This window comes from Podarcis pityusensis (genome assembly GCF_964106645.2).
Source record: "Podarcis pityusensis genome assembly, chromosome: 7".
Lineage (NCBI taxonomy): Eukaryota > Metazoa > Chordata > Lepidosauria > Squamata > Lacertidae > Podarcis > Podarcis pityusensis.
The window spans coordinates 3,456,543-3,478,871 of NC_138031.1; the positions used below are offsets into that span (position 1 = coordinate 3,456,543).

At 47.4% G+C, this 22,329-nt stretch overlaps 1 protein-coding gene across 3 annotated transcripts in view; it reads left to right on the forward strand.

Annotated features, from left to right (window-relative positions):
* ARHGAP39 (Rho GTPase activating protein 39) overlaps positions 1-22,329 on the forward strand; it is a 205,491-nt gene that overhangs the window by 114,976 nt on the left and 68,186 nt on the right. For all 3 annotated transcript variants that reach the window (XM_081012535.1, XM_081012534.1, XM_081012536.1), the window contains exon 3: positions 12,394-12,474. In XM_081012535.1, coding sequence (XP_080868661.1) covers positions 12,394-12,474 — 81 coding nt within the window. The remainder of the gene's footprint in view (positions 1-12,393; positions 12,475-22,329) is intronic.

Sequence of the window (22,329 nt, forward strand, 5' to 3'; positions counted from 1 at the left end):
CTTCCCTCCCGCCTCACCAACCTCCCTGGGATGGCTTTTCATTCTCTGACACCCATCAGCAGTGACATAACTATTTTCTCCCCCCTGCAGGTGACAACAAAGAAGCCCTTACAATCCCGGCACATCCTGGGAGTTAATTGCTTCCTCCCTTTCTCACAAAAGGCCCATTTTGTCACTTCTTTTGACATGATGCAGGTCCTTGACTTTTTCCAGGGTGCTTTTTCTTACTGCTTGTCCTGTTGTTGTTGTTTTTCCCCTCCCCCCCGTCTCCTGATTTCTTGCTGCAAGATTTTCCTTATTGGCAAGTTTCCCCCAAATTTCACTGTTGGCGCCAAAACCTCCAGTGCTTTTGTCTCTCCGGAGTCCTGAAAGAGGAGGTGAGGGTTGCGTGGTGAGCCTTTAGGCAGGGAGACAAGAAAGAGGAGATCCATCTGCTTAGCCACTGGCTGCATGTCGTTTACAGCTGTCCATGGAGGCGCAGGTCAATTCTATGTCCAGGGCAGCTGTCTATCAGCTCCATCTGGTACGCAGGATGAGACCTTCCCTGTCCGCAGACTGTCTCGCCAGAGTGGTGCATGCTCTGGTTATCTCCCGCTTGGACTACTGCAATGTGCTCTACATGGGGCTACCTTTGAAGGTGACCCGGAAACTACAACTAATCCAGAATGCGGCATCTAGACTGGGGACTGGGAGCAGCCGCCAAGACCATTTAACACTGGTCTTGAAAGACGTACACTGGCTCCCAGTACGTTTCTGAGCCCAGTTCAAAGTGTTGGTGATAACCTTTAAAGCCCTAAACGGCCTTGGCCCAGTATGTTAAAAACAATACAGCGTCAGACATTAACAACTTCCCTAAACAGGGCCGCCTTCAGTTGTCTTTTAAAAGTAAAATAGTTGTTTATCGTTTTGACATCTGATGGGAGGGCGTTCCACAGGGCAGGCGCCACCACCAAGAAGGCCCTCTGCCTGGTTCCCCGTAACCTCGCTTTTTGCAGTGAGGGAACCACCAGAAGGCCCTCAGCACTGGACCTCAGTGTCCAGGCTGGATGATGGGGGTGGAGACACTCCTTCAGGTATACAGGACCAAGGCTGTTTAGGGCTTTCAAGGTCAGCACCAACACTTTGAATTGTGCTTGGAAATGTCCTGGGAGCCAATGAAGATCTTTCAGGACCGGGGTTATGTGGTCTCAGCGGCCACTCCCAGTCACCAGTCTAGCTGCCGCATTCTGGATTAATTGCAATTTCCGAGTCACCTTCAAAGGCAGCCCCACGTAGAGCGCATTCCAGTAGTCCATTAAGAACTTTCTGAGAGCAAGAGCTGTTTGACAGCAGCACGGACGGCCTCAGAAGGTGCTGAATCACTTTCCTTGGAGGCTTTTAAACGGAGCTTGGATGGTCACCTGCCAGAGATTCTGTAGCTGTGATTGTTGGACTAGATGACCCTCGCGGGTCCCTTCCACCTCTACAATTCTTTGATCCTGTAATGGTCTGGCTCAGCATTCGGCAGCTTCTTATATATCCCTGTCCCCTCTCGTCACCCCATTTCTTCCTCCCAGGAGCAGAAGTTGGCCAATTAGCAGGGCTGTGCCGAACCTCCTTGTCTCTCGCTGACCTTTTCATCCTACTGTAGTCCCCACGCCCCAGGTGGGGTCTTGCATCCTGTGTTTTGGGGAGGGGGTTGCGACCGCACCTGCCCTCTGTTTTGATCTTCGGCTCTCTGAAGCTCCACAGTTGGAAGAGATCAGAGTGCCTGTGATGAACTGGAGGCTAATGGTGGAGGTCTTTTTTATTTTTGGGCTTTGCTTTGCCGTCACACCGCGGCTGAAGCAATTTGACATCAAAGAGACAAAACCAGGAACGGTTTGTAACCGAGGCCGATTGTGCTGCTGCTGTTTCAGGGATCCTTCCCAGCTTATCCCCAGAGCTTCCATTTCATGCTGGCAAATCCGTCAGGCTTCTTGGGGTGCAGGAGGGGAATAATGAAGATTTCTGAAAGCGCTGCCGCGTAAGGAACCTTTCCCTCCCCACGTTCTCGGCCCCTCCGGGGTTGCTGTTGACAGCAGATTGCTGCTCCTCCGCTTTCCCAAGGCTCCCCGCCAAGAAAGCATGGTCTGTACCACTTGCTCAAACATGTCGGGCTGTTTTCCTTCTGCCGGGCAAGCTGCCAAGCGGTGTCTGGAAAGCCAATTGACAAGTCTCTCTCCAACAAAGATCTTGGAGATCAGCTGCCGTGGCTGGGGGGGGGGGTTGGGGGAAGGAAGGGATGTGGCCGAGCGGTTCGTGGGTGGGGGCGGCGGTGGGAGGGGGTCAAGGGCGTTCTGCTGAAGGTTAGTAACACCTGCAGCAATATGGCACATTTGGTTTGTATGCCACAACTGCTGCTAGAATTTTGCTGGCCAAAAATTGGAAATCACAAGAAGTACCAACAGTGGAGGAATGGCAGATGAAGATGATGGATTTTTCGGAGCTAGCCGACCTGACCGGAAGAGTCCGCGACCAGAAGGAGGAGAAGTACCAGGAGAATTGGAAGAAATCTAAAGACTATTTAGCTAAATATGCAAATATAATTTAAATAGAAATACTTGCAAGTACCAGATTGGCCTAGGATTTAAATAAGTGATGTTATAGAATAATATGTTTCAAGTAAAAATGAAAGGAAAGAAAAATGTTAAGTAAATTACACGTGAAAATAGTTTTGGAAAACTGTTACAATGATATACACTGAAATTCAGCCTGGGGGAGTCGAGGAAATCACCCAACAATGTAAAGAAAAATGGAATTATTGTACTTAAGATTTATGTTTGTTTGTTTGTTTATATATATGGAAAACCAATAATTTTTTGGGGGGAAAAGTATGGCACATTTGGAGCTGTGCAGAATGCGGAAATGATGCCTTCTCTGCTCAGAGGGAGCCTTGTGGGATCAGGCTGCAGGCAGACATGCAAACCCTGCATTCCCTAATCACAGACTTGTCGAGTTGGAAGGGGCCCGAGGGTCATCTAGTCCAACCCGCTGCAATGTGCCTTTAATGTGCCTTTTCCCATGCCTCAAGACACTAAGAGGAAGTTTTAAAGTGAATTTCCTATGATGACTCCCGATTATTTTTCTGATGTAAAAAATAAAGGTACCCCTGACCATTAGGTCCAGTCGTGGCCGACTCTGGGGTTGCGGCGCTCATCTCGCTTTATTGGCCGAGGGAGCCAGCGTACAGCTTCCAGGTCATGTGGCCAGCATGACTAAGCCGCTTCTGGCGAACCAGAGCAGCGCATGGAAACACCATTTACCTTCCCCGCCAGTGGTACCTATTTATCTACTTGCACTTTGACGTGCTTTCAAACTGCTAGGTTGGCAGGAGCTGGGACCGAGCAACGGGAGCTCACCCCGTCGCGGGGATTCGAAGCGCCGACCTTCTGATCAGCAAGTAATACGCTCTGTGGTTTAACCCACAGCGCCACCCGCGTCCCCCCCTGTTTGGGCTACTGGCCCAATTGGGAGTTCTAGTTCGAAACTTCTGGAGGGTGCCTGGCTGGCAAAGGCTGATTTAAAAGGTCAAGGATTAGCAGCCATCAGAGCTTCCGGGCTTTGCGTCCTGTTGAGGAAGCTGACATTTATATCTACCCACCTCCCAGGAGAAGAACCAGCGGCTTCCCTCCGGCCAGGCTCTCAGGCTGAGCGATCACTTTGCGTTCTTGCAGGTCCCTGTCACTGCGAGGTGTTTTTTGTGCTTTACCACTCCTGCCTCCATCCATCCCTGTCGAAACCTCTTTAGCATGTTTGCTTTCGGAAGCACAATACCTGTCAAAGCTCAGCACTGAAGAAGGTGACAAGCAGCGTTGCCGGAGACTGGGGGGTGGAATCATCCATCGGGGAAAGCAGGGTCTGGGCAGCATCTCTCGGGAAGCGGTAGATTTCCACGTGCCGTAGAACAAGTGTGCAGCATTCGTGACCAAGGGATGGGAAGATCAGAAGGCTCCAAAAACAACAGATTGGCAAATTCAATTACGGGAATTTGTGGAGATGGCTCAATTGACTAGCAAACTCAGAGGAAACTCAAAGCAAAAATTTGTGGGAAAATGGGATGGTTATAGAAGATGCGTTCAAAAATACAATAATAGGTTTGACTCCATGCTAGCATTCGAGTGACAAAGGGAGTAAAAGGAAGTGGATAACAATTAAGGATTTATTATGTATTCTGAATGTATTGGAAAATTTATATAGAAAGGTTTATTGTTTTGTGTACATTCAGTTGTAAGATAAAACATATGCAAAGGGATTTGACAGGAAGTCAAAATTGAAGAAAAGATTTTGTAAGATAAAAGGGGGAAATATTTATTTTCATCAACATTATTATTATTATTTTCTCTGTGTGTGCGGGTGTGTGTTTTGTATGGAATGTTTGGGAGGAAAAAAGACGGTAAATAACAAATAACAAACAAAATATTGATGTATGTAATTTTTATTTTTCAATTATATTTCGTGGTAGTATGGTTGTAACGTTTTTTGTAACATAAAATCATTCAATAAAAATTATTATTATTTTAAAAAAACAAATGCACAGCATTACTAGATCGAGGGAAGTAATATTCTGCCTTGGTCAACCCCAACTGGATTCCTGTGTCCAGTTCTGGGCACCACAGTTAAAGAAGGATATTGACAAGCTGGAAGGTGTGCAGAGGAGGGTGACCAAGATAATCAAGGGGCTGGAAACCAAGCCTGATGAGGAACGGTTGAAGGAGCTGGGTAGGTTTAGCCTGGGAAAGAGGACAGTGAGAGGAGATAGGAGAGCCATCTTCCAATATCTCAAGGGCTGTCCCTTGGAAGAGGGAGCAAGCTTGTTTTCCCCTGTTCTTGAGGGCAGGACACGAACCCATGGCTTCAAGTTACAAGGAAGGAGATTCCGACGAAACATCAGGAAGAACTTTCTGACAGTAAGAGCTGTTTGGCAGTGGAACGGAGGACCTTGGAAGATGATGGACTCTCCTTCCTTGGAGGTTTCTAAGCAGAGGTTGGGTGGTCTGGACTCAATGACCATTAGGAATCGCTTCCAACTCTACATTTCTAATATGCTATGGTTTCACCAGGGTCCTGTTGACACTGAGCTGGGCAGATCATGCTTTTTTTAAATATGAAATTGCATGTACAGTTGCAGCCCTGTTCAGCTCCTTGCCTTTCCTGCTTGTGATCCGCACACAGTCGAGCTCTTTTAGGTCCCCTTTTCCATTTCAAGGGAAGCATTTTTTAAGGACCTGCCTGCTAGTCTCGTGGAAATGAAACAGGACTAATAATAATAATAATAATAATAATAATAATAAATTATTTATACCCCACCGTTCTGGCTACTCTGGCCAGCTGGCCAGCTTACAACACATAAAAACCACTGGAAAAACATCAACCATTAAAAGCTTCCCTAAACAGGGCTGCCTTCAGATGTCTTCTCGAAGCCAGTTGTTTATCTCCTTGACGTCTGTTGGGAGGGCGTTCCACAGGGCAGGTGCCACCACCGAGAAGGCCCTCTGCCTGGTTCCTTGTAACTTCACTTCTCGCAGTGAGGGAACCGCCAGAAGGCCTTCGGCGCTGGACCTCAGCGTCCGGCCAGAACGATGGGGGTGGAGACGCTCCTTCAGGTATACTGGACCAAGGCTGTATAGGGCTTTCAAGGTCAGCACCAACACTTTGAATTGTGCTTGGAAACGTACTGGGAGCCAATGTAGGTCTTTCAGGACCGGTGTTACGTGGACTCAGCAGCCGCTCCCGTCACCACTCCAGCTGCTGCATTCTGGATCAGTTGTAGTTTCTGAGTCACCCTCAAAGGTAGCCCCATGTAGAGCGCATTACAGTAGTCCAAGCGGGAGATAACCATAGTATGCACCACTCTGGCGGGACAGTCTGCGGGCAGGGAGGGTCTCATCCTGCGTACCAGATGGAGCTGGTAAACAGCTGCCCTGGACACAGAATTGACTTGCGCCTCCACGGACAGCTGTCATTCCATTTAATTGTTTAATTCCCCCCATACACTTTCAAGCCAACCGAGTTGGTGGCTTGTCGCTACACCTTGTGGTAGAATAGCAGAATCGTAGATTCATAAGGAATTCTAGAGTTTTAACTGCATGCATAATGCAATTTACCCCTTTTCTCTGCCCTGTATCTCTGAAATTTCAGATTTGTTAGATGACCCCCATCAGGTCCTAACATTGCGAGGGAAAGAGTCCCTCCCCCTATTAATTTTCTCTGCACCATGAATGGTTTTAAATACCTCCATTACGTCCCCCCCCATTCCCCCCCTTTTTCTTGTGCTGTACGATGGGTAGAAGCTGCAAGAATCTAATATCCGGCTCAGCGATAAAATCTGCGCGGCTGAGCTTCCGACACGGTGTCCCCCCAAATAATTTCAGATCTGCTCCCGCGGAGTCAGATGTTATTATGCGGGGAGCCTGCCCACAGGTTGCGAGGATGTGCTCGAAAACATGGAAAAGTTTATTAATAATCCCCCCCCAAGCCTGCTCAGCTCCCGTGGATAAGGCTGAATGAGTAGTGATCTGATTTAAAAGCCATAAAAAGATAATAAAATGTCTGAATGGATGCAAAGCATAAAACCCTGTCCGTCGATACAGTCCATTGGGGTTTATATTACTTGCAGCTGGCTTTTAAAAATGATTAATAAAAATATTTTTATATCGTGCAGCCAATTTGCTTCTCTTCTCCACCCCCCCTCCCCGACACAATCCATCTTAGCATTTTTACCTGCAGGAATATGCCCTCAGACACTAGCTGTTACCTCTTGGCTGCTTGGGCGGCCGAAGGATAGAGAAAGGAGTGTGAATTTGTGGAGAAAGTAGGCTACGTAAAAAAATTCATTCGTTGTTCCACCCAGTTTTGCCTCTGGCCCTGAGCGTCACTGGCCCATGGCCCTCTGAAGGTCTCCTGGAAGGAAATGTGGCCCTCGAGCTGAAACACACAGGTTCCCCACCTGACAGGAGCAAGCCAGCAGTAAATCACACTCTGCGGAGTTAACATTAGCAAGAACGCAACCTGCACAGACTTGTTGGAGTGCCAGGCCTAATGAGCAGCTCATCTCAGTAGGTCTTGCTGCATGGATCAGAAAGTACAATATAAGACAAGGTTTTTTTTACTCAAAGACAAGGTTTTTTTACTCAAAGATAATGTTAACAAACGGGGGACATCCTATACATGGATAGTGTGGTAGCTCATCCCGGTAGGTCTTGCTCAGGGGCCAGCAAATGTTTTCAGCAGGGTCCACTGTCCCTCAGACCTTGGGGGGGGGGGGGGCAGACTATATTTTGGGGAAAAAAATAATGAAGGAATTCCTATGCCCCACAAATAACCCAGAGATGCATTTTAAATAAAAGGACACATTCTACTCATGTAAAAGCACGCTGATTCCCGGACTGTCTGCGGGCTGGATTTAGAAGGCGATTGGGCCGGATCCAGTCCCCGGGCCTTAGTTTGCCTACCCATGGTCTTGCTGCATGGATAAGAAAGTACCGTACTTTTCTGTGTATAAGACGAGGTTTATTTACTCTAAAATAATGTTAAAAAACAGGGGACATTCTATACACGGATAGTGCATTGGGGGACGAGTGTTTAGTTGCAGCCGTGAGTAGGAGCTTGTCAGCGGCGATCTTGTGGGTGATTGGTGGCTGCGTCAAATGCTCCTTTGGATTTGCTGCTGCTGTGGTAATTGGGTGGGTGATTGGTTGCTGCGGCAAAGGTTGCTGTGGATTGGCTGCCGCTTTGGCAATTGGGCTTGCGATTGTCGTCTGCTGTTGGTGAGCGGGCAGGTGCATGTTGGCGACGCGAGCGTTTGTCAGTCGTTTGGCAATCCTCCCCCATGTTCTTAAATTTGAGTCCCCCCCAAATAGGGGTCAGGGACACGGGTGGCGCTGTGGGTTAAACCACAGAGCCTAGGACTTGCCGATCAGAAGGTTGGCGGTTTGAATCCCCGCGACGGGCTGAGCTCCCGTTGCTCTGTCCCTGCTCCTGCCAACCTAGCAGTTCGAAAGCACGTCAAAGTGCAAGTAGATAAATAGGTACTGCTCCGGCGGGAAGGTTAATGGCATTTCTGTGTGCTGCTCTGGTTCGCCAGAAGCGGCTTAGTCATGCTGGCCACATGACCCGGAAGCTGTACGCCGTCTCCCTCGGCCAATAAAGTGAGATGAGCACCACAACCCGAGAGTCGGTCACTACTAGACCTAACAGTCAGGGATCCCTTTACCTTTACCTTTAAACACTATTTTGGACCACGACATTGTATTAGAAAGGGGAGGGAGTCTTTTGGATGCTGTGGTCTTCGTATGAAGGACTTATACAAACTTAATTATTATTAAATGTCACAATACTTCCATTTCTTCTGTTTCTTTGTTTATTCCCTGTAAGTTCCTGTTAGTTATTTGCAGTTGAAAGGAGAGAAATGACTATAAACTGGTTATCTTGTTTGTTTCCTGAATTACCTTTGGTATATTCATTGTGTATGTGGAGACCAGGGGAGAGGGGAGACACCCGTGACTCTGTATCAGCCTGACTCATAGAATCCTAAAGTTGGAAGGGACCCCACAGGTCATCTAGCCCAAACCTCCTGCAATGCAGGAATCTCAACTAAAGCATCCTCAAGAAAGAAGGGCATTTTTGCTGGCCAGGTTTAATTCAAACCCATCAAACCTCCCCTGGGGAAGGTTCTTAGGCAGGGTGGAAGGAGAAAGAACTTGCCCATGTGAAGACCACCTGGTGGAAACCCTTACACATATGGTTCTCAGTTGTAAACTATAAGCTAATCTCTGTCAGCAATTTCTAGATCAACTCTATATCCCCAAATGGAAACCAGAGTCGGAGGTCATAAATTTTCTAGTACTGGGAAATGATCAGGAGCTCACCAAGTTAGTGGCGAAATATCTCTATTTGGTTTTTTGTCTTCGAAATACACTGCTGACGTCTGATCTCCCTGGAGACCAAGAGACGATAGACTGCTCTGCCTCCTTTCTTTTAGCAAATGTTTTGAGCCACTGGGGAAGTGGAAATTCTGTATTGATTTGTTTTGGATGTTGTATGTGATGCTAATAAAAGGTTTGATGATGATGATGAACTACAGCATCCAAAACTCATCTCCTTTCTCTTTTTGGAAATAATTTTTATTTGGTTTTACAGATATAAAATTATAACAATACAAAATGCATATCCATATTTAGAGATTTCCCCTGAATCTCTAGACTTCCCACCTTCCCCTCCTATTATAAACATTTTCAACGGCATATTGTTTCATCATCCAAATTATACGTCTCTCCATTTTGTTGTCCATAATATCGTCTACATTACAAGTGTTATTACAATCCTGCTAATGTTTCCATCTGCTTCCAGTGGTCTCTCAAGTACAGTGGTGCCTCGCAAGACAAAATTAATCCGTTCCGCGAGTGTCTTCGTCTAGCAGTTTTTTCATCTTGCGAAGCAACCCTATTAGCGGATTAGCGCTATTAGCGGTTTAGCGGCTATTAAAGGCTTATCGGCTTAGCGGATTAGCTGCTAAAAAGCTATTAGCGGCTTAGCGGCTTAGAAAAAGGGGGGTGGAAGCGAAAAAAAAATCTCAAGACTCACAAGACATTTTCGTCTTGCGAAGCAAGCCCATAGGGAAATTCGTCCTGCGAAGCAACTCAAAAACGGAAAACCCTTTCGTCTAGCGGGTTTTCCGTCTTGCGAGGCATTCGTCTTGCGGGGCACCACTGTAGATTATGAATTTCCCCCATTCCTTATTGAAGTTTTGGTCTTCTTGGTTCCTGAGCTTTCCAGTCGGTTTTTCCATTTTGGCATAAGCCAGCAGCTTAGTTTGCCTCTCCTCTTCCGTAGGGACTTTATCTTCTTTCCATCTCTGGGCTAGTAGCATCCGTGTGGCTGTTGTTGCGTACATAGAGTCCCTACTGCTCCTTTGGGATTTTGGTACCTCTCATCTCTTCATCTTGACCTCCCTCCTCCAACTCTCCTGCTTCATCTTCTGCCTCTGATTCTACACTTCTCTCTGCCACCGACTCTCCCAGCTCACCAAGTCCTGCTACTTCTTCAACTTCCAACGCCTCCTCTCCCCAGTCTTCTACCTCTGACCACTCATGGTCGTCCCACCCCAGCTGGTTCCTGCCACCATTCCTCTGTGTTCAGCCAGGCCATGAATTCACCCTTCTTTCACTGCCGCAATTGCTGGCCATGGAAGCCACACATGTGTCTTCACTCCATGGAGGCACAGGGACCCAGGATTTGCATGCGCGCAGGCGAGAGAAAGGAAAGGGGCTAAGTGATTTCCTTTGCAGCGCCCTTGCGAGTTGTAAATCTAAAGCTCGGAAGCCTCATTAAAATTAAGCTTCTGTCAGAGCTAATTTTTTATTGCCACTTCTTTTTTCTCTCCTTTTAAAAATATCCATCCCATTAGGACAACTCGTTTCTCTCTCTTTGTTCTGGGAGCATCCCCTAATCTCCCTCATTAACGCAAACACCTCCATTGGCGGATCTTTATCTTAGCTTTGTACTTTTTTCTTGCTTTGTACTTTTTAATGCATTAATGTGTTTTGAAGCTCTGTAAAACCGCTACACTAATTATTTGATTGGGGCTAACGAAGCGATTTCGCTGGCGGTCACGTGAGAAACGAGACAGATTCACACGGGGTTTTTTTGGGTTTTTTTTAACCACAGGTAAGCCTTGAAGCCCAATTCACTCATCTACACACTGGGAATAGCTTGCTTTGCTCAACCTGGTTATGCACCCAGGCCTTGGCAGGAGCTTCGTGTCAAATCAGATTCCTTATGTATTGGTGTTCATTTATAATGTAACTGCTTTCAATTTCGTTTTATACTGAGCTTTTTAAATGTATGGAGTGTGTTGTGATTTTAACCTGCTCTGAATTTGCTTTCTGCAATGAAGAGGAGCCTTATAATGTTTTAAATAGATCAGTAAAACAATAAATCTATTGCTTGCCTTGAAGGAGGATAGGGAAGAGTTGAGTGTACCACCTAGTCTATTGTAACACCACTTCTTCTTCTTCTTCTTTGTCTTCTTCTTCTTTGGCGTTCCCTCGTAGCCAAGTAAGATTGTCTCCCATGAACACGGTTTTAAAGTGAGTCCGTAAGTGACTGTGGAGGCCAATTCTGGATCCACACGTCCTTCCACAGTGGGGACAAAGGTTTCCGGGCGGGAGTTGATCATGGTGAGGGTTTGCCATGTGTGCCTTCCTCTTAGCACATTTCTCCCTTGCGTCCTGACTTCAAGTGTCTTCAAAGCCCATGACACCTTTGGTAAAGGCTGTGCTCCAACTGGAGCACTCGCACGCCAGTGTTTCCCAGTTGTCAGTGTTTATACTACATTTTATTTAAGATTTGCCTTGAGAGAGTCTTTAAATCTCTTTTGTTGACCACCAACATTATGCTTTCCATTTTAAAGTTTGGAATAGAGTAGTTGGGTTGGATGATGATAATCAGGTATCCGTACAACATGACCAATCCAACAAGTTGAAGAATCATTGCTTCGACACTGGTAATATTAGCTTCTTCCAGTACACTGACATTAGTTCTCCTGTCTTCCCAAGTGATATGCTTTTGGAGACACTGTTGATGGAATCTTTCGAGGAGTTGGAGATGGCATTTATAAGTGGTCCACGTTTCGCAAGCACATTCATTGCTTTATAGTCACTGCTGCACCTGCTTTTGCACCTGTCCCTTGCCACTGCTGGCTTGCAGCCCCAAGATTGTCTGGTTCTTGGTCTAGAAAAGGTTCCCCATCCCCAGTTTGCTTGATGGGGCTTCCATTGCCAAGACCACATAACACCAGTCTTGAAAGACCTACATTGGCTCCCAGTACGTTTCAGAGCACAGTTCAAAGTGTTGGTGCTGACCTTTAAAGCCCTAAATGGCCTCGGTCCAGTATGCCTGAAGGAGCATCTCCACCCCAATTGTTCTACCCAGACACTGAGATCCAGCTCCAAGGACCTTCTGGCGGTTCCCTCACTGCGAGAAGCCAAGTTACAGGGAACCAGGCAGAGGGCCTTCTCGGTGGTGGCGCCTGCCCTGTGGAATGCCCTCCCAGCAGAAGTCAAAGAGAAAAACAACTACCAGACTTTTAGAAGACATCTGAAGGCAGCCCTCTTTAGGGAAGCTTTTAATGTTTGATGTATTACGGTATTTTAATATTTTGTTGGAAGCCACCCAGAGTGGCTGGGGAAACTCAGCCAGATGGGGGGGGGAATAAATAATAAATTATTATTATTATTATTATTATTATTATTATTATTATTTCTACTACACAATCCTCACTGGAAAGAGTTTTTTTTTGGGGGGTGTATGTCTGTGCTGGGCCCCACCCACTTTGTTCCTCATAGCCTTGTTTCTTCTTGTGTCCTCTTGCAGTTCCTCGCCTCCCGGAGTTTTCGAGAAGGAATACGAGATCTATCGGGATTACGGCTCTGACGGACAGCGGCTGCAGTACAGGTGAGTTGCCCTGATGCTAAACAGAGTTTAGAAATTAGAGTTTAATTAGAGTTTAAAAATTATAATTTGGATGATTATTTGGTCTTTTTTATTTTAGTTTTTTATTTTAATTGGCTTATGATTTGATATGTTAATTGGATTTTTTTTATTGGAAAATTAATAAAAACTATTTAACAAACAACAACAACAAAAACGGACCTCTGGAACGAATTACCATATTTTTCGCTCGATAAGACGCACCAGACCACAAGACGCACCTAGTTTTTGGAGGAGGAAAACAAGAAAAAAAATATTCTGAATCTCAGAAGCCAGAACAGCAAGAGGGATCGCTGCGCAGTGAAAGCAGCAATCCCTCTTGCTGTTCTGGCTTCTGGGATAGCTGTGCAGCCTGCATTCGCTCCATAAGACGCACACACATTTCCCCTTGCTTTTTAGGAGGGAAAAAGTGAGTCTTTTAGAGCAAAAAATACGGTACGTTCGTAACCAGAGGTACCGCTTTACAGTGCTAGATGGACCCAACAGTCTGTATAAGGGGGCTTTCTGCGTTGCTAAGTGGTAACCGGAGAGCAGAACGCATGGTGCGCAAACCTATGGAACAAACCCTGTGTGCTGTGGTCTCCGCAGCAAAGTGCCCAAACCCTTGTTACCCGTCCCTGCTCACTTGGGAGGCATTGGGGCAAAAATGCATCAAGAGTAAATAAGGCACATCCCAGCTGCTTCCTGCAGCGCCAAGAAAAGCATCACCCGCCACAGACCTGGAAACAAGGCGCCATGCACAAGGCAATGATTATTCCAAGCTTGCTCCAGGGGTTATGAAGCCTGCATTTCAAACAAGAGACTGCCAGCATCTCCTGAGCACTTGCAGTCTTGCTGTGCGAATTGCGCCCAGCTGTTTGCACAGGGGGAGGCGGCTGGGTTTAGCTAGTGGTCAATATTTGCTTTCATTTCTCATTAATAGCAATCCTCAGTCTTTAAAGCAAAGCACCCAGGTAGGTAGGGAACGGCTGTTGCATCCATATTTTCTGGGCTTTGCACAGCAGCGATGAAACTTTCCTTGTACTGACGGTTCACTTGGCTCAGTGATGTCTGCCTTGCTTGCCTCCAGGGCTTCCCATTGGGTACCTTTCTCAGCCCTGCTTGGAGATGCCCGGGATCAAATCTGGGATCTTCTGCATGAAAAGCAGGTGATCTACCACTGGCCTACGACACGCACCCCCCGATGTTCCTGCTTGCCCCATACAGGGCAAGCCAGACCCCAGTGAAGTGGCAATACCTAGAGGGGTGTGTGAGAACAGGATGCCACTGGCCTGACCTAGCAGGCCCTTCTTTCGTTCTTACCTTGTTACAAGGTGTGCGTCTGAACTCAAACTGTCAGCATCGCCCTAGAGCCAGTGCACCAACTGGACTCTTGCACCTCAACCCCGACTGGGCTAGGCGAGCTGGGTAGCACCGCCAGAGACCTCCTTCTCACAGGAACAGGTCACAGTGCTGTGGACTCACAGCTCAGAGCTGAGAGCACCGGATTCACTGTCTCAATAATACAGTCGTTGCGCAGCAGAGTTTTGCAGAGTCTTGCAGAGTATAAACCACTCGGAGAGCAGCTCTGTAGAATATCTTCCTTTTATTCTATAACTACAACTATGATACAAAACTATATACAGAGCTGAATATTCTAAGCATAAATCAATGCTACACTGAGAGTCTGCAGCTGCTCTTAGCAGCAATCTTATCTCTAGGATCTCCAACACTCTCACTCTCTCCGATACACTGACTGACTGACTCTCTCTCTCACACACACTGATATGTTGCTGGGCAGAATAAGTAGATAGGCAGGACACGCCTCCTCTTCTCTGGAGAGTCAGCAGAGACCATCAGGAGATGATCAGGAGATTCTTGGGTATGGGAGGGGTGAAATCTCCTCACAAACGTGGGTCCGAATACACTCAGGTGTATTCATGCACACGATACAAAGAGATTTAGGACCTTTTGCTAGAGTTACAGCACATGTCTGCTATGCAGATCTGTTTCCTCTTAACCATATGCCCACGAGATGTTCTCACACCAGAGGAATAAAGAAAAATGGGTTTCTTACTTGAAATGAAAAAGAGAATGAAGCATATGGAGATAAATAACTATGCAACTTTTAGAAGGCACCTGAAGGCAGCCCTGTATGTTGTTCTTGTTAGTCGTGTCCGACTCTTCGTGACCCCATGGACCAGAGCACGCCAGGCACTCCTGTCTTCCACTGTCTCCCACAGTTTGGTCAAACTCACGTTGGTAGCTTCAAAGAACACTGTCCAAACATCTCATCCTCTGTCGTCCCCTTCTCCTTGTGCCCTCCATCTTTCCCAACATCAGGATCTTTTCCAGGGAGTCTTCTCTTCTCATGAAGAGGTGGTCAAAGTATTGGAGCCACAGCTTCAGGATCTGTCCTTCCAGTGAGCACTCAGGGCTGATTTCCTTCAGAATGGATCGGTTTGATCATCTTGTAGTCCATGGGACTCTCAAGAGTCTCCTCCAGCACCAGAATTCAAAAGCATCCCTTCTTTGGCGATCCGCCTTCTTGATGGTCCAGCTCTCACTTCCATACATCACTGCTGGGAAAACCATAGCTTTAACTATACGGACCTTTGTTGGCAAGGTGATGTCTCTGCATCTGAAGGCAGCCCTGTATAGGGAAGTTTTTTATGTTTGATGTTTTATTATGCTTTTATATTTGTCGGAAGCCACCCAGAGTGGCTGGGGCAACCCAGTCTGATAGGTGGGGTACAAATAAATAAATTATTACTATTATTTAGCATACAGATGCTGCTTTCGGTCAGCAAAGTTACAAATGCTATATATCTGTCCTGAAGTCAGTGGCACCTGAGTCAGAGAGGAAGAGGGCGGTACCTTTTGTTGGAGAATTATGCTCTCCCCATCAGTAACCTGTACCAGCAAGGCTGCAGCGCCTTTCCCAACAATTTCTTGGTCTGGGCTCCAGTGAAATGTAAAACTGGTCCTTGGGATGGTTGAGAATCGAAGAGGGCTCCCGCTGCAGCTTTTGCTAGCCAACTATGGAAAATGCGGAGTAAGGATGTGGGTGGCGCTGTGGGTTAAACCACAGAGCCTAGGACTTGCCGATCAGAAGGTCGGCGGTTCGAATCCCTGTGACGGGGTGAGCTCCCGTTGCTCGGTCCCAGCTCCTGCCAACCTAGCAGTTCAAAAGCACGTCAAAGTGCAAGTAGATAGATAGGTACCACTCCAGCGGGAAGGTAAACGGTGTTTCCGTGCGCTGCTCTGGTTCGCCAGAAGCGGCTTAGTCCTGCTGGCCACATGATCCGGAAGCTGTACGCCAGCTCCCTCGGCCAGTAAAGTGAGACGAGCGCCGTAACCCCAGAGTCGGCCATGACTGGACCTAACGGTCAGGGGTCCCTTTACCTTTACCTTTAAACGCTATTTTGGACCACAACATTGTATTAGAAAGGGGAGGGAGTCTTTTGGATGCTATGGTCTTCGTATGAAGGACTTATATACAAATTCAATAATAAGCAAATGTCACTTCCATTTCTTCTGTTTCTTTGTTTATGTCCCTGTAAGTTCCTGTTAGTTATTTGCAGTTGAAAGGAGAGAAATGACTATAAACTGGTTATCTTGTTTGTTTCCTGAATTACCTTTGGTATATTCATTGTGTATGTGGAGCTCGTTCTTCTTACAGAAGGGGATAATAAAATCTTGCTGATTACTGTGCTGATCTTTATATAAAGTATTAAGGCGTCAGGAGTTTACCAATGCTTTCCAGGCCATGTCTGGAGGTAAGAACGAGCACCGGGATTTAAAGAATTCATGATGTGTGTGAGGGTCCTCATATCGCATACTGCCACCTTATATTCATGGCATGATCTGCAGAGGTAAGCCATGTAAAAAGCTCAGATTGATACACATGGGTGCTTTGGTTGAGATTCCTACATCTCAGGGGGTTGGACTGTTGTTGTTGTTGTTTAGTCGTTTAGTCGTGTCCGGCTCTTCGTGACCCCATGGACCAGAGCACGCCAGGCACTCCTGTCTTCCACTGCCTCCCGCAGTTTGGTCAAACTCATGTTGGTAGCTTGGAGAACACTGTCCAGTCATCTCGTCCTCTGTCGTCCCCTTCTCCTTGTGCCCTCCATCTTTCCCAACATCAGGGTCTTTTCCAGGGAGTCTTCTCTTCTCATGAGGTGGCCAAAGTATTGGAGCCTCAGCTTCAGGATCTGTCCTTCCAGTGAGCACTCAGGGCTGATTTCCTTCAGAATGGAGAGGTTTGATCTTCTTGCAGTCCATGGGACTCTCCAGAGTCTCCTCCAGCACCAGAATTCAAAAGCATCCGTTCTTCTGCGATCAGCCTTCTTTATGGTCCAGCTCTCACTTCCATACATCACTACTGGGAAAACCATAGCTTTAACTATACAGACCTTTGTTGGCAAGGTGATGTCTCTACTGGGGTTGGACTAGATGACTCCTAAGTTACCTCCCAATTCTGCAATTCCACAATTAGAATCTTGTGCTAAAAGTTGACCGAGATGCTTCTGCACTTGGCATAATACGCAACCAGAGGTAAACATCTCCTTCCCGGAGATGGTTGTTCGAGCCCTGTAATTTGGTTTTCGGGCACGCAGGTCCCGCCAGACAAATTCATTTACGTTGGCCGCCTGGCTTGTCAAACTTAATCTCCACTTTGGACAGAAGGATGGGAGAGGAAAGATCTTTTCTGAGCAAGGAGCTTTGCCTCCTTGAAAGGGCCTGGCAACTTCTGCTCAACTCCATAAAACCTCGGTGCCTTTCTGCCACTAATGGCTTTTTCCAAGCACCAGCCATTGCAAATGGCGCCAGTTTCTAGGAGAGTTGAAATTCATCTAAGGGAAGCTTCAGTGCTTGAGGATGCATTCAATGCTTTTAGCCCCCACCTCTTAAGTCTTCCCTAGTTGAAGAGTTATTTAGATGTTCAATAAAACAAGAAGAACATAGACAGCTGCCTCGAGCCAGACCAGACTTCTGGTCCATCTGGTGCAGGAATGTCTCTGATGAAGTCAGAACGCATCTTGCAAAGACTCAGTTCATCCTCGGACCACAACGGGAAGGGAAAAAAGAAAAGAAACACACAGAAAGACAACAAACAAAGGAGTAATGAACTGGTGTTAAAAAAACAGAGTTGTAGAGTTGGAAGGGGTCCCCAAAAGGTCATCCAATCCAACCCCCTGCAACACAGGAATTGAAGCCAACAAATCCCTGAGGGATGGCCACCAAACCTGTTCAAAAACCTTCAGTGAAGGAGAGTCTACCAGCTTCCAAGGCAGTCCATTCCACTGTCAAGGGGCTCTTGCCCTCAGAAAGTTATTCCTAAGGTTTAGTTTGAATCTCCTTTCTTGTATTTTGAATCTGTTGGTTTGGGTTCTACCCTCCAGAGCAGCAGAAAGGTCGGTGGTTTGAATCCCCACGATGGGGTGAGCGCCCGTTGCTTGTTCCCTGCTCCTGCCAACCTAGCAGTTCAAAAGCATGAAGTGCAAGTAGATAAATAGGTACCTCTCCGGCGGGAAGGTAAATGGCGTTTCCGTGTGCTGCTCTGGGTCGCCAGAAGCGGCTTAGTCATGCTGGCCACATGGCCTGGAAGCTGTCTGCGGACAAACGCCGGCTCTCTCTACCAATAGAACGAGATGAGCGCTGCAACCCCAGAGTCGTCCGCGACTGAACCTAATGGTCAGGGGTACCTTTACCTTTACCTTTACCTTTACATCAGAAAAATAACCAGGAGTCATCATAGGGAATTCGCTTTAAAACTTCCTCTTAGTGTCTTGAGGCATTGGAAAAAGGCACAGTAAATGTTAGGGGTTGTTAGAAGATAAAATTGCAAATGTCATTATGTCGTTATATAAACTTTTGCTGCAGTGACCTTTTGAATTCTGCGCAGGGTCCTTTGCCAATCTTGGAGGGGATATTGTAGAACTGGAGAAAGCACAGCAAAGGGTAGCTGCAGCGGCTGAGGACAGATTTGGAATTGTTTCCCTACGAGCAGTGATGCGTGTGTGTTGGAAGGGGGGAGGAATGATTAAAGAGGGGAGATTAGTATTATTAGAGGGTTATGAATCATGACCAACGGAGGGGATGTGAATAAAGAGCAATTCTACATGCGGCTTCCAAACACGACAGCTCGGAGTCATCCGGCGAAATTGATTTTCTGGCGTTCACAAAAGGAAATGTTTCATTATATGAAGCATATAATTAAACTGGGGGATTCGAGGACCCACGGTTAGAGGACTTTTCAAAAAGGGTGCACTCTCAAAAGAATAAAGCTGTAGGTAGGATCGCCATGGGGACCTTTTCCTAATGTGGAGGCAGTGAATCAGGGCCCGGGAAGCTTCCGTGGAACTGCGGAGCTGGGAAGCGTTAGGAAAAGCTCATGGTTCAGCAGCAGCAGCAGCAGCAGCAGCAGCTAAATAGTCGAGCATCTGCTTGCGTACGGAAGGTCCCAGGTAATAAGAATAAGAATAATAATAATAATAATAATAATAATAATAATAATTTATTTATACCCCGCCCATCTGGCTGGGTTTCCCCAGCCACTCTGGGCAGCTTCCAACAAAATATTAAAAACAATACAGCATCAGACATTAAAAACTTCCCTAAATAGGGTTGCTTTTAAAAGTAAAATATAGTGGTACCTCGGGTTAAGTACTTAATTTGTTCCGGAGGTCCATTCTTAACCTGAAACTGTTCTTAACCTGAAGCACCACTTTAGCTAATGGGGCCTCCTGCTGTCGCCGAGCCACCGGAGCACGATTTCTGTTTTCACCCTGAAGCAAAGTTCTTAACCCGAGGTACTATTTCTGGGTTACCGGAGTCTGTAACCTGAAGCGTGGTTAACCTGAAGCGTATGTAACCCGAGGTACCACTGTATTTGTTTATTGCCTTGACATCTGCTGGGAGGGCATTCCACAGGGCGGGCGCCACCACCAAGAAGGCCCTCTGCCTGGTTCCCTGTAACTTGGCTTCTCGCAGTGAGGCAACCGCCAGAAGGCCCTCAGCGCTGGACCTCAGTGTCCGGGCAGAACGATGGAGGTGGAGACGCTCCTTCAGGTATACTGGACCGAGGCCGTTTAGGGCTTTCAAGGTCAGCACCAACACTTTAAATTGTGCTCAGAAACGTACTGGGAGCCAATGAAGATCTTTCAGGACCGGTGTTATATGGTCTCAGCGGCCACTCCCCCTCACCAGGTTCAAACCCCACCAGTGTCTCTCCCACCTGAAACCCTAAAGAAGTGCTGCCAGGTGGGGAACAGAAGGCCAGCGCACCACCGTCTCCACCTACAGGCCAAGTTTCAACACGTGGGCAATTTTGCCCACCTGTCCATCACCTGACATTGCATCTTTGCCTACCTTCCGTCTAGTGTCTCTGAGGATCCGCTCAGCCTGTGTTTCTGTCCTTGTTGCTTGACGTTTAGCCCCCATCCTGAGCTGTGTTGGCATTCCCAGCCATGCCTGGCGTCAGCTGCCTGCCAGTCCCCGGAGGCCCCTTCACGGACCGCTGCTTTGCTGCCACTGAAATGCCCCCGCCATTTTCACTTCTGCCTGCTTTGGCGAGCACGACAGGACTTGACTTTGAGAAAGAGGGAAGGAGGAAAGCAAACGAGGGGAGAAGACAGGGCTGTCCCCTGGCACCTGCACCCGAACGCCCCTTTGTCATGGTGCTGTCTGCAGGTTTGCCAGCAGTCCCCTCCGCCCCCCCCCCCCCCAGCTCATATCAGAATTGGAGTTTGCAAGTGGCAATGGCAACACTTTTCCTTGGCTGAGATCTCCGATCGGGAGGGAGAGACAGGTCTTTCAGCGGGACTTGGGGCCAAAGCAAAGGATGCTTAGAGTCTGTTTCAGTGTCCCAGGAACTTAGGAACCTGCCTTATACAGAGTCAGCCCATTGGTCCATTCAGCTCAGTATTGCACACACTGACTGGCAGGGGCTCACCATGCGGGGTTTCAGAATAGGGATATGCCTGGCCCTGCCCTGAGATGCCAGGGATCAAACTTGAGTCCTCTCTGCATGCAAGAGGCTCTACTACTGAGATACAGCCCATCCCCTAAAAATATATCAAGATTCTAGTCCTTAGTGAAGTAGGCAGCTTTTCAGGCTGCTGCTTCATGCAGAAGGTACCGGATTCAATGCCTGCCACGTTGCAGCAGTCCACTTAATACAGAATTGCCAAGATATCTACGTATCTACGGGACCGCCTCTCCTGGTCTGCCCCGCAGAGGACCTTAAGGTCCATGAATAATCATAGTTTAGAGGTCCCGGGCCCTAAGGAAGTCAGATTATCCTCCACCAGGGCCCAGGGCCTTCTCAGTGATGGCTCCGACCTGGTGGAATGCTCTGTCCCATGAGACCAGAGCCCTGCAGGATTTAACTTCCTTCCGCAGGGCCTGTAAGACAGAGATATTCTGCCTGGCTTTCAATTTGAATTTAGACTGATCTTTTATTCCCCTTCCTTCCCTCCCTCTCCCCTTTTTATGAAGATTACCCGCTCTGGGATCCCACAGCTAATTCTCCCCTGGTCTCCTCGCTGGCCCAAGTAGGACCAATTCAGCCAGCTAGCCCTGGGGATTATCTAATGCTTATCAGATGGATTTCCCCTAAATCGATTTCTGAACTTTGAATTTTATTGTTATTCATGTTTTTATACTGTATTTTATGCTGCTTTTACAATTAAGTGTTTTAAAGTGTTTTAAATTTGTTGTTAGCTGCCCTTAGCCCGGTTTTTGAACCAGGAAGGCGGGATATAAATAAATAATAATAATAATAATAATTATTATTATTATTATTATTATTATTATTGCCAACTCCTATGGGCTGAGGTGTCTTCGGCCTCCTCTGTGTTGCTTAGTAGGGGACTCAGCCCCCCGAACCGGGTCCCTTCCTACTCTACAATCCTATGAACCCTATGATTCCCGCAAGCTTCTCACACTGCAAACAAGAACCAGAGACCTTTGACCCTGTCGCTCATCTTAGCTTCCTGCCCCTGGCCTGAGGAGCAGAGAAATGAAACCTGTCTCGCATAAAGTAAGTTAGCAACCCCTAATGCATTCCTCTTCTGCATGCCATGAAGAGAACAAAGATCCCTGAAGGAGACCGCACCCCACCACCAAAGTAGAAATATTTCTCTCTTTCCCTCGAGAGCCCAAGCTCAGCTGTGCATTCCTGACGATCGGAAAAATTGCTTTTAAAGGATGAGATCTGCACTCTGCAGAGCTCAGTGGGGTTTTTTTTTTGGGGGGGGGGACACCACATACACACAAACACCCTTTACCCCTACCCATAGGGTGATGGTGTTAAAATGCGAGCGTGCAAGGGCCCTGATCCATGGAGGTCTTTCCCCCCCCACTGCGTATCGAACACACAGCCCACAGAGACGTCTGTGAGCGCCCGGGTTGAAGGTCAAGGGAGCGACTTGCGAAATCAGACTGAAGTCGGGAAGAACCACTCCGAAAGCCGCTCTCGGAGCCGAAGGCCAAGCTGTAAACAAATTAATACGGACGAGCCGCAAGGACGCGCTTGTTCCTGAATGCTGATTTAGTCATTTCTACAAAGCAGCAAACGGATCATGCTGTAAGAGACATGGTGTGTGTGTGTGTGTGTGTGTGTGTGTGTGTGTGTGATGTGTGTGTGTGTGTGTTTAGGTGGTGATCCTGAGGTCCGACAGCAGCATCCGCCCCCCCCCCCCGCCTTGAACCAGGTGGATGCAAGCCTGTCTTTTTTTGCTGAAATCAGTAGCGCCTAGCCTTGTCCGATGCCACCATTAAGTAGACCTAAACAGGGTCATTTTTACGCCAAGGACTCCCTACCAACGGCATGTG